Source organism: Alligator mississippiensis, chromosome 10 (assembly GCF_030867095.1).
Source record: "Alligator mississippiensis isolate rAllMis1 chromosome 10, rAllMis1, whole genome shotgun sequence".
In the NCBI taxonomy this organism is placed as follows: domain Eukaryota; kingdom Metazoa; phylum Chordata; order Crocodylia; family Alligatoridae; genus Alligator; species Alligator mississippiensis.
The window spans coordinates 8,348,921-8,360,872 of record NC_081833.1 but is presented as its reverse complement, the minus strand read 5'-3'; the positions used below and the strand labels follow the sequence as shown (position 1 = coordinate 8,360,872).

General features: G+C 44.7%; 1 protein-coding gene across 1 annotated transcript in view; it reads left to right on the top strand.

Moving 5' to 3' along the window:
* Window positions 1-360: 360 nt before the first annotated feature.
* Window positions 361-11,952, top strand: part of SLC15A4 (solute carrier family 15 member 4) — a 41,445-nt gene continuing 29,853 nt past the window's right edge. The window contains exon 1 of the mRNA XM_006275065.4: window positions 361-983. Coding sequence (XP_006275127.3) covers window positions 402-983 — 582 coding nt within the window. The 5' untranslated portion in view covers window positions 361-401. The remainder of the gene's footprint in view (window positions 984-11,952) is intronic.

Here is an 11,952-nt window from a genome sequence, read left to right as displayed (position 1 = left end):
GTGACAGCGAGCATTGGCCAGCCCACGCACAAGGGAGGGTAGTGGCTGGAGGTACTGTAACGGGCGTCTTTCCCCAGCCCCCCCATGGGCGGGGCCTTATGAATGACAGCGAGCGTTGGCCAACCCGCGCACGAGGGAGGGGCGTAGCTGGAGGTGCAGTGACAGGTGCCTCTCCTCAACTCCTCCTATGGGCGGGGCCTTGTGAGTGACAGCGCGCAGCGACCAACCCGCGCACGAGGGAGCGTGGCTGGAGGCGCTGTCACGTGCGCCCTCGCCCCTCCCATGCGAGCGACAGCGCTGGGCGGCCAATCACCGCGCGCGGAGAGGGGGGCGTGGCCGGAAGCGGCGCGCTGAGGTGCTGTGCGGGCGCGAGCCCGGAGCTGAGCGGCGCGGCGCGGCCCATGGCGGAGGCGGAGGAGGAACGGCGGCCGCTGCTGGGCGCCGCGGGGCGGCGGGGCTCGCAGGCGGCGGCGGCAGGGGTATTCGCGGGGCGGCGCGTGGCGTGCGGCGCGGTGCTGCTGGCCGAGCTGCTGGAGCGCGCCGCCTTCTACGGCGTCACGTCCAACCTGGTGCTGTTCCTGAACGGGCCGCCGTACGTCTGGGAGGGCGCGCAGGCCAGCCAGGCGCTGCTGCTCTTCATGGGCGTCACCTACCTGGTGTCGCCCTTCGGCGGCTGGCTGGCGGACGCGCGGCTCGGCAAGTTCGGCACCATCCTGCTCAGCATGGCGCTCTACCTGCTGGGCATGCTGGCCTTCCCCACCATGGCCTCCCCCCGCGGCCGCGTCGCCCTCTGCGGGGCCTTGCCGCTCGCCCCCGTCAGCAACTGCTCGCGCCCGCCCGCTCCCGCGCCCGCCACGGCGCCCCCCTGCGCCCCCGCCGCGCCCCCGCGCTACTGCGCCTCCGCCGCCTTCGCCGGCCTCGTGCTCGTGGGGCTGGGCGTCGGATCCCTCAAGGCCAACATCACCCCCTTCGGCGCTGACCAGGTCCGGGGGCCGCCCGCGGTCGGTGGGTGGGGTGGGGTGGTAAAGAGCGGTAGAGCAGGCAGGGAGCAGAAAGCAGAGCAGCAGAAAGAGCAAGGAGTGGAAATTGGGCGGGGAGCAGAAAGCAGAGCTGGCGGAGCAGAAGGAAAAGCGGTAGAGCAGGCAGGGAGCAGAAAGCAGAGCGGCAGAAGGAGTGGAAATTTGGTGGGGAGCGGAAAGCAGAGCTGGCAGAGAGTGCTGGAGTGGGTGGGGAGTGGGAAGGAGAGCTGACGGAGCAGAAAGAGCAGCAGAAAGAGCAAGAAGTGAAAATTGGGTGAGGAACGGAAAGCGGAGCTGGCAGGGAGCAGAAAGCAGAGCAGTGGGGTGGGTGGGCAGGGAGTGAAAAGCAGAGCTGGCAGGAGCAACAGAGTGGGTAGGGAGCAGAAAGAAGAGCAGTAGAGTAGGCAGGGAGCAGAAAGCAAAGTGGCAGAAAGGGCAAGGAGAAAAAAGCGCGTGGGGAACGGAAAGCAGAGCGGCAGGATGGGCAGAGCTGGCAAGGAAGCAGAGTGGCCGAGCAGGCGAGGAGCAGCAGACTGGGCAGGGAGCGGGAAGGAGAGCTGATGGAGCAGACAGCAGAGTGGGCAGGGAGCGGGAAGGAGAGCCGATGGAGCAGACGGCAGAGTGGGCAGGGAGCAAAGTGGCAGAGCTGTTGGAGCAGGAGGTGGGGTGGCAGAGTGGGCACAGAGCAGAAAGCTGAGCCGGCGGGGGACGGAGAGCAGAGTGGTGCTGAGGATGGGTGTAGTGGGGTTGACTTGCAGCCTGCTTGGCCTCTCCTGTGTTATGGGGATGCAAACTTGCCCGTGGCTTTGTGGGTCTTGCAGCCAGAAGGGATCATTGGAGTCTCCCACTCATTCAGTGCAGGCTTTTTCAGTTTCCCAGGGTTAGTTAAAGCCTTGTCTTTATCTGGTGCTGGGTCTCTGTGCCCTTCTCCCTTGGCAGTGGTACCTGGGTTAATCCAATGTTACTTCATTGACCAGTTGGGTTACATGTTTCCTGTCTGCCAAGTACGTTGGTCCTCTTGGGTAACCCCACTAAGATGCCCCGTTTCTGGAGATCCAGGCAGGCCAGCCTAAACCTTCTTTTTCAGGATTGACCAGAAAAAATATCTGGTATATGAGGACTGTATTCTTAGGGTTTTGCTGTGGACTGTTCAGTTTCTCTAGGACTTGAGCTTGGATCCTTGAAATTTTTTACTGACCAAAGTGATGGATTTGCCACACAATTTTTACAGCTTGCAAAATGCCTTTGACTGTTGTGTATCTATTTCAGCCAATGTTGCCCCATTGGAGAGCCAGAGAGGTGAAAGAGTTCCTACAATCATAGTGAATATATTTACTGGAGTTTTTTTCATGATGATTTTGTGCCCTGTCAAAATCTTAGTGAGATCATTCCTTGGATTGTCACTTCTGAGCAAAATGACTTTATGAAATCCTTGATGGGCAGCACAGTTGAGTTTCACTTGGTGGAGTAATATGGCCCTGTTAGTTTATAATAGAATAGGAGTAGGCAACCCCCCCAGCACACGTCATAGCGTGGCATGCAAAGATATTTTGCTTGGTGCTCATGCCTCGGAGAAGGGGCCCGGGACGCGCTGACACAAGTTTCGGGCCCCTCAGGCCCCAGCCCCGCCATCCACCCCTGGCACACCAACATCTTGCAAATCAAGGTTATGGGTATTTTTGGCACTGCTCAAAAAAGTTGCCTACCCCTGACATAGAGCATCTTCTGTAGCACACTCCAAGTACAGTTGCTCAGTTGGTTTACCTAACACTAGTATTATCTCTGCTGTATGAATTGGGAATCTCCTATATTAAGGTATTAAATGACTTCTCTGTGTTAACAGATATAGTTAGTTGCAGATTAGGGAACGGACCCTTTTCTAGCTCTTGTGTTCATTCACTGGACCACTCAGTCCCAAGTGGTGGCTATGAAAGGCTGTGGATGGATCTTTTGGAGTTCTTGATAAGAGGGATTTACCACAGTGTTCTTGCCAAAATAGCCTCTCTTCTTTGATGTGGAGTTTCACTGTGTGTTATTTGGCTCTGCCCTTCATAAGCACTTAATGTATTTACTGTGAAACTCCTTGGGACCTTTTGCGGTGCAAGGTGATACGATAATGCTTTATGGTTATATAACCCAGCATTGTACGTCCCTGTGAGCGTGTTCTGTCTAAATCATTGTGAGCCCATCAAGTGAAGTAGTTGCTACATGACTTTATCTTGCACAGTTTTTTCCAAACTGTGTGTTTATCCCCCAAACACTTCTTGAACATAAAAATCAAAGATAAGTAATGGCAGAATTAGAGTAAGAAAGAACTATTCTCAATAGAAGTCTAGCTGCTATAGTTGGATTTTTTTTTTTCTAAAAAGGCGTCTATCACTGGAGTTAAGTGAAAGCATTTTTTGGATAGTTTTGAAGGTATTTCGCAATGATCGCAGAGATTTATTAGTAAGGTGAACTAAAAAAAAATCTCATCTAGCTGTTAATAATAAGTAACTCTTCAGCCAAGGTTTTTTAATTTCTTCTGGCTTATCAGTTGTTAAATATATTTCAACACGCTATTTACCTTTTTCTTCAACTTGGAATTCTTAAGGTGGCTTTTTGGGTTTTTTTAATCCCTACCTAGGAATTTACCATGTTGTAAGGTAGATAGATGCCTGTTACTTGGAACAAAACCTGCCCCTAATGCAATATGGGACTGAGGTTGAGGGGAAGGCACTGTGTAGCATAAAGATTTAGTATACAGATAAGAAAGTGGAGAAAACTGGAATATTTGGATCGCCATGGATGTTATACTTTTCATTAAGGTAAGAAGTTTTGTTACAGTAGGTTGGTTTCAGCATTTTGTCAGCAACCTTTTTAGATCCAAGGCACGCCCCTTGTAACTCTTCCGATTTTAGTGGCACCACATTTGAGAAACTAATTTCATTTGCTTTTTGAGTGCAGAAATATACTAGAGCAATTGTTCTGTTGCAAAGAACTGAAAAGACAGCAACAGGTCAGAATAGTTTTTGACACTCTTGCTTCCTATTTGAAAACTCTGGGTTTGTCTTATGAACCACGCAAAGGATCTCATGACACTCCAGGCTGCCATCAGAATACATTTGTAATACAATGGAATCTCTAAATTGTAAAACTAGCCAGGAGACACAGACAAAACCACACAAGATGGGGAATCCTACAAAATTGGATACTAAAACAAGCTTGAAATTAATCTTAGAGTGACTGGGAAAACACATTGCCTAAAGTTAGTAGAAGGATGGGCAATTGTTGGAGTTTTTGTAAGTCTAAATATTTAGACACTTTTACGAGGATCTTAGTAAAGAACAGTTCTGAATCCTCTGTTCATTTGTGTATAAATAAAACTTGTTATTCTAAACAGTGTGGGTTGATGCAGCACACTGACCTAAATTTAATCTGGATGCTTCTCAGAACAGTGTTTATAGGCATGTGACTGACCCTGATGCTTTCCAGTTCCCCTTTTGAGTCGGTATTGCAGTTACTTCCTGTTCTGCTGTGTTGGCACTTTCTGCATTTGGGAAAGTTTCTGACTGTGTTTCTTGCTATTGCTAATGCTCCTTCAGCCCATCAGTGTTTGCGACATTAGGAGTAATAATAGCATGAGGTAGGTTGTCTCCAGCTACCTCTGTTCTAGCCACTTAGACTTTCTTGGAGAATTTCTAATGAGGCTGGCAATAATGTTAGCCACTGCAGTGATCTGTTCCGAACAAATTGCTAGTCACAGTAGTTAAATCTTCTGGCAACTAGTCTTCTCATTTTACTAACACCAATACCACTAAATGACTGTTACCAATAGTAGGAACATTTTGTCACTGTTTGTGGGACATGGCTCTAGTGAAAACATTTGTAATGCAGAAATTAAGTATGTGATGCTCTGTGTTAATAATCTTCATTAGCTAGTTAAATACATACGTAATTATAGTGAGGGGTTCAGCTCTGGTGACCTGATTAGACTTTACTGTAAAGATTCTGCGTAATGACCTGTGCGTAAAGACTTTTGTTTTATGAGACTAGTGAGATGTCTATTGTAGCAAGTGGAAAGTTGTGCAATACCTCTTCGCCTCTTCTTTCTGTAGCATAGGGACAAAGATAGGATTTAAAATATTTAGCCCTTGCTACCCTATGTAATTGGTCACTTTTTTTTTTTTTGTGTTGAGTGCTTTTACTGTACATATCATTTACAGTGTCTGTCAATTTGTGCCAGGAGCAGATGAGCGCTTGTAGCCTCAGTATCTAAAACAATCATCTTTCTGTTCTTTTCATGTATGTTATAATGGGGAAGCAGAGCTGAATTTGTCATGATTCAGAAGAGAGTAAGGACTGAGATGCACTGAAGACTTACAAATGCCAGAGATCTGGAAATACTAGAGGTCAATAGCAAATGATTTTAGGGATCAGATTTCATGTACTGCTAGGTACAAAATAAATCTTTATTGGCACTGTTATAAAATTCAAATTCTGCTCAGCAAGTTTTATCTATAGGTAGGTATATTTGAGACCTTGGTGTCACTGTCTCTCACTGAGCAAGCAATTTCATAATTCATTAAGGTAAAAGTGTATGTAAGAGAAACCAGAACATTTTGTTTCAGTCTAGCTATAGATTACAAAAAAAATGAAGTGTTGTTATAGGATTACTGCTTGGAGGTATCCTCGGCTACAGAGAAGTAAGAAACTATTGCGTTTTAACAAAACAAAGCACCTAAAATTTAAGTTGTGGAGAATTCAGTAACATCTGGGTGTGAAGTCTTGTTTCTGCCCTTGCAGCTTTTTCAGTGTTAAAGGATCTGTTATTGTACTACCTCTGTTCATAATCTAAATGGATCTTAAGCTGTATGCCATTCCTTGGCCAATACTTGGATGACAGATTCTTAAGGAAAATGCTTGCGTTGCGAGGTCTTGATGTAGGTGATTGAGCAAGTGGTTGTCATAAAGAGCCCAGTGCCAGGTATGATTTTTAGAGACAGTTGGGCTGCTGAAATTGCTGTCTCTTAGATGAGATTTAGAATGGCCATCTATTTACACATCTACCCAGTGTGGTAGTTCAAGATCTGATAACTCTTTTTTGTTTTACTTGCTCACCTATGAACCATTTTCATATTTCTTCAGCTGTGAATAAGATGCCTGATTGTTTGTCCAGTGATTCTGTAGAAGTTGCTCATGTGAGTAGATTTGGATAAAGGCTTCCAGTTCTCAGAGTATTCCTTTATGTAAAGTATTTTCTTCTGTAGAACACCTGGACAATTTTAACTTTATTCTTTTGGGAAAAAAATACCACTTTCCACGTGGCCTTTTGAGTGACGTGAAAATGTCCATGACAGATGAGTTAGAACAGTAGGGTTGTAATGGACATCAGGAGATCAGGTAGTCAAACCTTCCGCTCAAGGCAGGTTTATCTCTGTCTAAAGTCTATCTTGTGGAAGCTTTTGAGACCTGGTTAGACAAGGATGGCCATTTCACAGCCTTTCTGGGTAGCCTGTTCCAATGCTTAACCATTTTCGCAGTCAGAAATTTTTTCCTAATATCTGAACTAATTTTTGCATTGCAGTTGTAGACTATTGCTCCTAGTCCTGTCCCATATGGCCAGAAAGAGTAGTCTCTTTTGGGGTCTGGCAGCCTAATGCCTGTGGGCTGAATCTGGCCTGGCAAGTGATTTGGCCTGCAGGAGTGTGGGGGGGGAGGGGGGAATCTGTGACATGCACCATCCCTTTAAAGGGGCTGCCCTCTGAAGCTTTCTGCTGCTGCATCCACCAAGGTCCTGTCTCTCGTGCCCCCTACAGCTCTGCTCACCCTTGCTGCCAAATTAAATGTTCTCCATTGACATTGGTAAATGGCATGTTCTCCATTGACATTGGTAAATGGCACTTGGTAAATGAAGGCTGTTTTTGGGGGGCGTGGGAAACCAGCTCTTGGCAAAGGCAGAGAAGACCGGGGGACTCTGGAGGGTAGGCTTGTGAACAGTGGGCCACGCAAGCATTGGTCCGCTGTTCTAAAAGGTTGCTGGTCTCATTCCTTCATCTTGGCAACCTCTCGTCAGGTATTTGAAGACTGTTGTCAAATCCCCCTTACTTCTCTTTTCCAGAATAACCAATCCTAGTTCATTCTGCCTTTCCTCTCAAGTCATGTTTCCCAGGCCGCAGTTAATCATCCTTTTTGCTCTCTGCTGTACTTTTTCTAATTTTGTTTACATCTTTCTTAAAGTGAGTGGCCCAAAAGTGGACACTACTCTAGGTGGGGCCTCATCAGTAGGGACCTACTCAAATCACAGTTTTGCAGTTTTTGCAGAAACCATGGAAAAGATCCATTTCCACAATTTTGCACAATTGTTGAAGGGGGGGGAAACTTACTAAAAATAAAATGCTGTCTCCCCAGTGGGAGCCAGCAGCTACTGTGACCTGGCCTCACAGCTCACTGTGGTGGGGAGAGAAGCTGCCAGCATGAAGGGGAGCAGTCAAGATGGTGGCCACTCCCTCTGCTGCTGATTGGCTGAGAAGGCTGCCTTTCATGCAACCCTGTTCCTCTGCCAGTCAGTCGTGAGGGGAGGGGCTGCTTGAAGGGCAGCCCTTTCCCCCAGTCAGTGGTGAGGGGAGGGGCCACCAGGGCCCCATAGCCAATCAGCAGTTGGGGGGCCTGTTGCAGAAAGACGACAAAACCTGTGGCCAGTGCCACAATTGGCTCGCAAAATTCCTCTTTTCCTGCCTCGATTTGGGTAGGTCCCTGCTCATCCTTGATTGAATAGAGTGGGCAAAGAGTCATATTAAAATAGTCAGGTAAATCAACTTAGTTGGAATAACCCATCCTTTTGTGACTTGAATTCCTTGGACATGTTACAGACAAACAGGTGGCAGTTGAGAAACATTTGCATCTGAAAGCTTAAATGCTTATACTGAAACGTACTGCTTATCACTTATTGGATATAGTTATTGGTACACAAATATTTTATCTGATAGGTACAAAAACTTTTAAGTGTATCCATTTCCACTGTCTCTTCCCTTCTCAAGTGTTCCTGGGAACATAAAGAAATAGCCAGGTTTGTGCTCCTTGTATACTAGCAGTTTACATCTGCAGCAGTCACTAGGATTTTTAAAACTTAATCAAATTCTTGGTGCTGGTGTCACAAGGTATGTGTTGCTGTGCATAAATACAGGTGAAAGCAAAGCGAACTGTGAATTTTTTTTCTGCTTAAGTGAATTACTTTCCTCTGGTAAGCTTCTGCAGTATTGTGCCAATAAAGGGAAAGGAAGAGTCTGCAGTATTGTGCCAGATGCTTGTCCTTGATAAAATTTGAATGCATTTCTATACTACTTGAACTCTTAAAATATAGAACTCTAATTGAACTCTTAAAATATTGAACTCTAGAGCAATATTAGCCAAACGGGTTAATTCAAATGAAGTAGGAAAACATTTTTACTTCATCCATTCATAGATTTTTTTTTTTAAATACTATATAAACAGAAAATATCAGACCAGCGTTCTTCATGCTGTCATTCACCTCCCATCTTAGCCAGAAGAAACGCATGTGTATATCTTCACGTTTACAGTATACCTAATATCCTAACCAGCCAATGTGATAAAGGAAATTTAGAAACTGCCTTTTAAATTGTTCTGCATTTTCCACAGTTAACAACAAAAAATTCCCATCTGTCCTTTTACTAACTGGTTTCTTCATCTGTTCTCATGTTTGCCATATTGAATTAAGTGGGAGATGGGGCCCGTGTGTATTGCTGAGCCTGGCTTTTGAAGTATGCTTACATTCTTTTTCCTTTTAAACCTTACTTTGATTTTCCTATTTTCAAAGAATGGGGTTAGCAGCTTGCAGGATTGTCATGTAGTTGAAGGAAGGGCAATGGAACTGACACTTCACAGTGAGGAACTTGAAATTGCAAAAGGAGATGGGAACTTGTCCACTATAAGCTCCTTGACTTCTTTGCAACTTGGAAGGTTGTGCTTGTGATGGCTGCATAACTTGCTAGCACTTTACTTGCATGTATGTCACTTTGATTTCCAAAGAAAAGTTGATGTGAAGTGATGGTGAAGGCGTAACTGATGTTGATAGAGGGATCAGATGCAGGTGGTGACTAAGAAAGCTTGAGAGAGAGAAGCTGCTACTGGGTTTGGGCTTCAGCCTCTGGCTGTTAGCCTGCAGTTCATGTACTCAGATGCTTTACAGTCTTTCTAGGTACGTATAACAGAAATGGGTATCTAATAGCTTTTGTTCCATATTTGCATACTTTTCCTGTATTACCGTAAGAAATAGTTTCTTAGAGGGGAGTAATATGCATGTATTTAATGGGACCAGAACATGGAAGCTCAGCAAGGATTGGAAGCCAGTATTGCTCATGCCATGGTCAGTTAGTTGGATGGGCCAGGGCATTTCTGCCATTTCTAACCTGATATATCAGTAACTTGTTTGAACTGATGTGTTGGCTAGGGGTCTTGTTCAAACTGGCAAATTTAGTTCCTCTAATTCTCCATCAGCATTAGTAAAGGTGGTTACTGTGGTAGTTGTAGCCAGTCAAGCCAATTCTGAAAAAGCAGAGATCAGTCAATACCTCAGTTTCTATTGTTGCTTCTCTCTCACTGTAACAAGGCATAGAAGTGAGACTGACGGCATACGAACATAATAGCATGGTATTTGATCACAATAAGAATTGCAGGCTCCTGTCCCAAACTTTTTTTTTTTAAACCTACAGAGCTTGCATCCAGTGTAAAGGTGTACGTAGCTTGATGATTTATGCACTCTGTTTTGCCTGCTCTGGTCTATTCTGCTAAATGTTAATTTTATATGGGAGACACCTTGGCTTTGAGCTAACGATTATGTAGCTGAAAATAACGTGTAAATTTGAAAAAAGAGGCAATTGTAGGAAGTCTCCATTCTTCCCTAGTTCACACAACAGCTTTGCCTGCCTCCTCCAGCCACTAACTATGGTTAAATGTTACAGGCAAGCTTAGCAAGGTATGTTATTCTTCTATGGGAAACTACCAAGCTGCATAAACAAGGGAACTCTTCCCCCCTCCCCCCCACCCCCTTTTTTTTTTAAGCTTGGGTTTTTTAAGATATAGCTGGCTTTTTTTGGAAGGAAGTTTAGGATGCACCTGAGAGAGCCTTTCAGTTTTCTTGAGTACCCAGTATATGAGAAGAGGGAGCATTTGTTTCTTAGTCACAAGATATCTAACTCAGCTAAACTGGTACATGACACTGAATCATTAGCCACTTTTAGTAGACTCTGAGCCACAGGATATTGATGTAAATGTTAGTAAAGAGGTATCAGGTGCTATAGGCTTTTTTGCAGAGTTGTAGCCTCATTATCTAAAGGAAGGATTTGTTTATTTGAATTTTGCATGTTTAGCTTCTTTGGTTTGCATCTTATTTATGCAGAGCTGTTATTTCTATTTTACAAAGTTGTCTGTAATGTTTTATATAGATTTGGGGATTGCATGAGAGACTATAAATTAATGGTCGTGTTTGAGTAATATCATAGCTGTGACAGTCTAGAAAATACATGAGGGGCAAGGATTTTTGTGGGTAACTATCTGTTATTGAATTAACCCTATGCTTGGGATGGACTTAAACAAGCTTTCAAATGCAGCACATTCTTCCTCAGTTCTAAGACCTTCTTCTAGACCTGAAGAAGTGTAGTGTGTTTCAAAAGCTTGTCTATCACAGCCATACAGTTGGCCCAATAAAAGATATCACCTACAAACATCCTTTTTTCTTACTTTTCAGATAAGGATCATAGAAATTAAGGGCTGGAAGGGACCTCAAGCCCAACCCCCCTGCTCTGGGCAAGAATACTGCTGAGATCAAATGTTCCCAGCAAGGTGTCTGTCCAGTCTCCTCTTGAGGATATCCAAGGTTGGGGACTTCACCACATCCTTGGGAAGAATAGTCCAGATTGTGGTCACCCTTACTGTAAAGAAGTTCTTCCTTGCATGCAACTTGAAAGCATCCTCTAACAGTTTATGGCCATTGCTCCTTGTCCTCCCCTGGGGCGCCCTAGAGAACCGTTTTTCTCCCAGTTCCTGATATTCACCCCTTACAAGCTTATAGACAGCCACCGAGTCCCACCCACCTCAGTCTTCCTTTCCCCAGGCTGAATGGTCCCAGATCCCTTAATCTTTGCTCATAAGGTTTGTCCTCCAGGCCCTTAATCATTTTTATGTGGCCCTTCTCTGGACCCTTTTAAGATTCTCCGCATCGGTTGTTTTTTTTTTTTTTTCTTGTTTAAAGTGCGGCGTCCAGAACTGGAACTGGACGGTGACCAAACTTGTTTGCAGCCCAACTGTGGAGCTATTTAGCTAGAGTGATCAGGAGAAAATAGCTTATGTTCAATTTGATTTTATAGACAGATAAATCTGTTTTGTATGCGTGTCTGTTGGGTTTTTGTGTTAAACCCCCAGAGACCTTGATTTATTGCTTTTTTAAAATTAATTTATTTGTGTATTTAGGGGGCATCTCTTCTGTGTACACTTTTAATGATAACACTTGTATAGGATTAAAACTGATATGAAGCTTTTTGCTTCAGTTGCCATGTTGTGTAATTAGCCCTTTTCTAAGATTCCCCCCCCCCATATTTATATGCCATTTTAGCAGAAAAGCTGTTTTAGTCTTTAGTTATAACTTTTGTGACTTTTGAAGCCTAGAAAATGCAATACATGGAGTCAAATAAGTGTGTAAAGCATATATAGTAAGTAGAAAAAAAGATATGCTTGAAAAAAAACCCAAACCCCCAAGCATGTGTGTTTAATACTTCAGTTAACTTATATGTTAACATTCAAGTTGGATGTTTAGCTTGACTGCCGCAGGGGCTGTGTAGCTATTGAACAGACCACTTCATTTTAGGGTATTGTGTTTAGGAAAATAGCTATATCTAAGAGGTGCTAATGTAGTGGGAGTAATATCTGACTCTGTGTC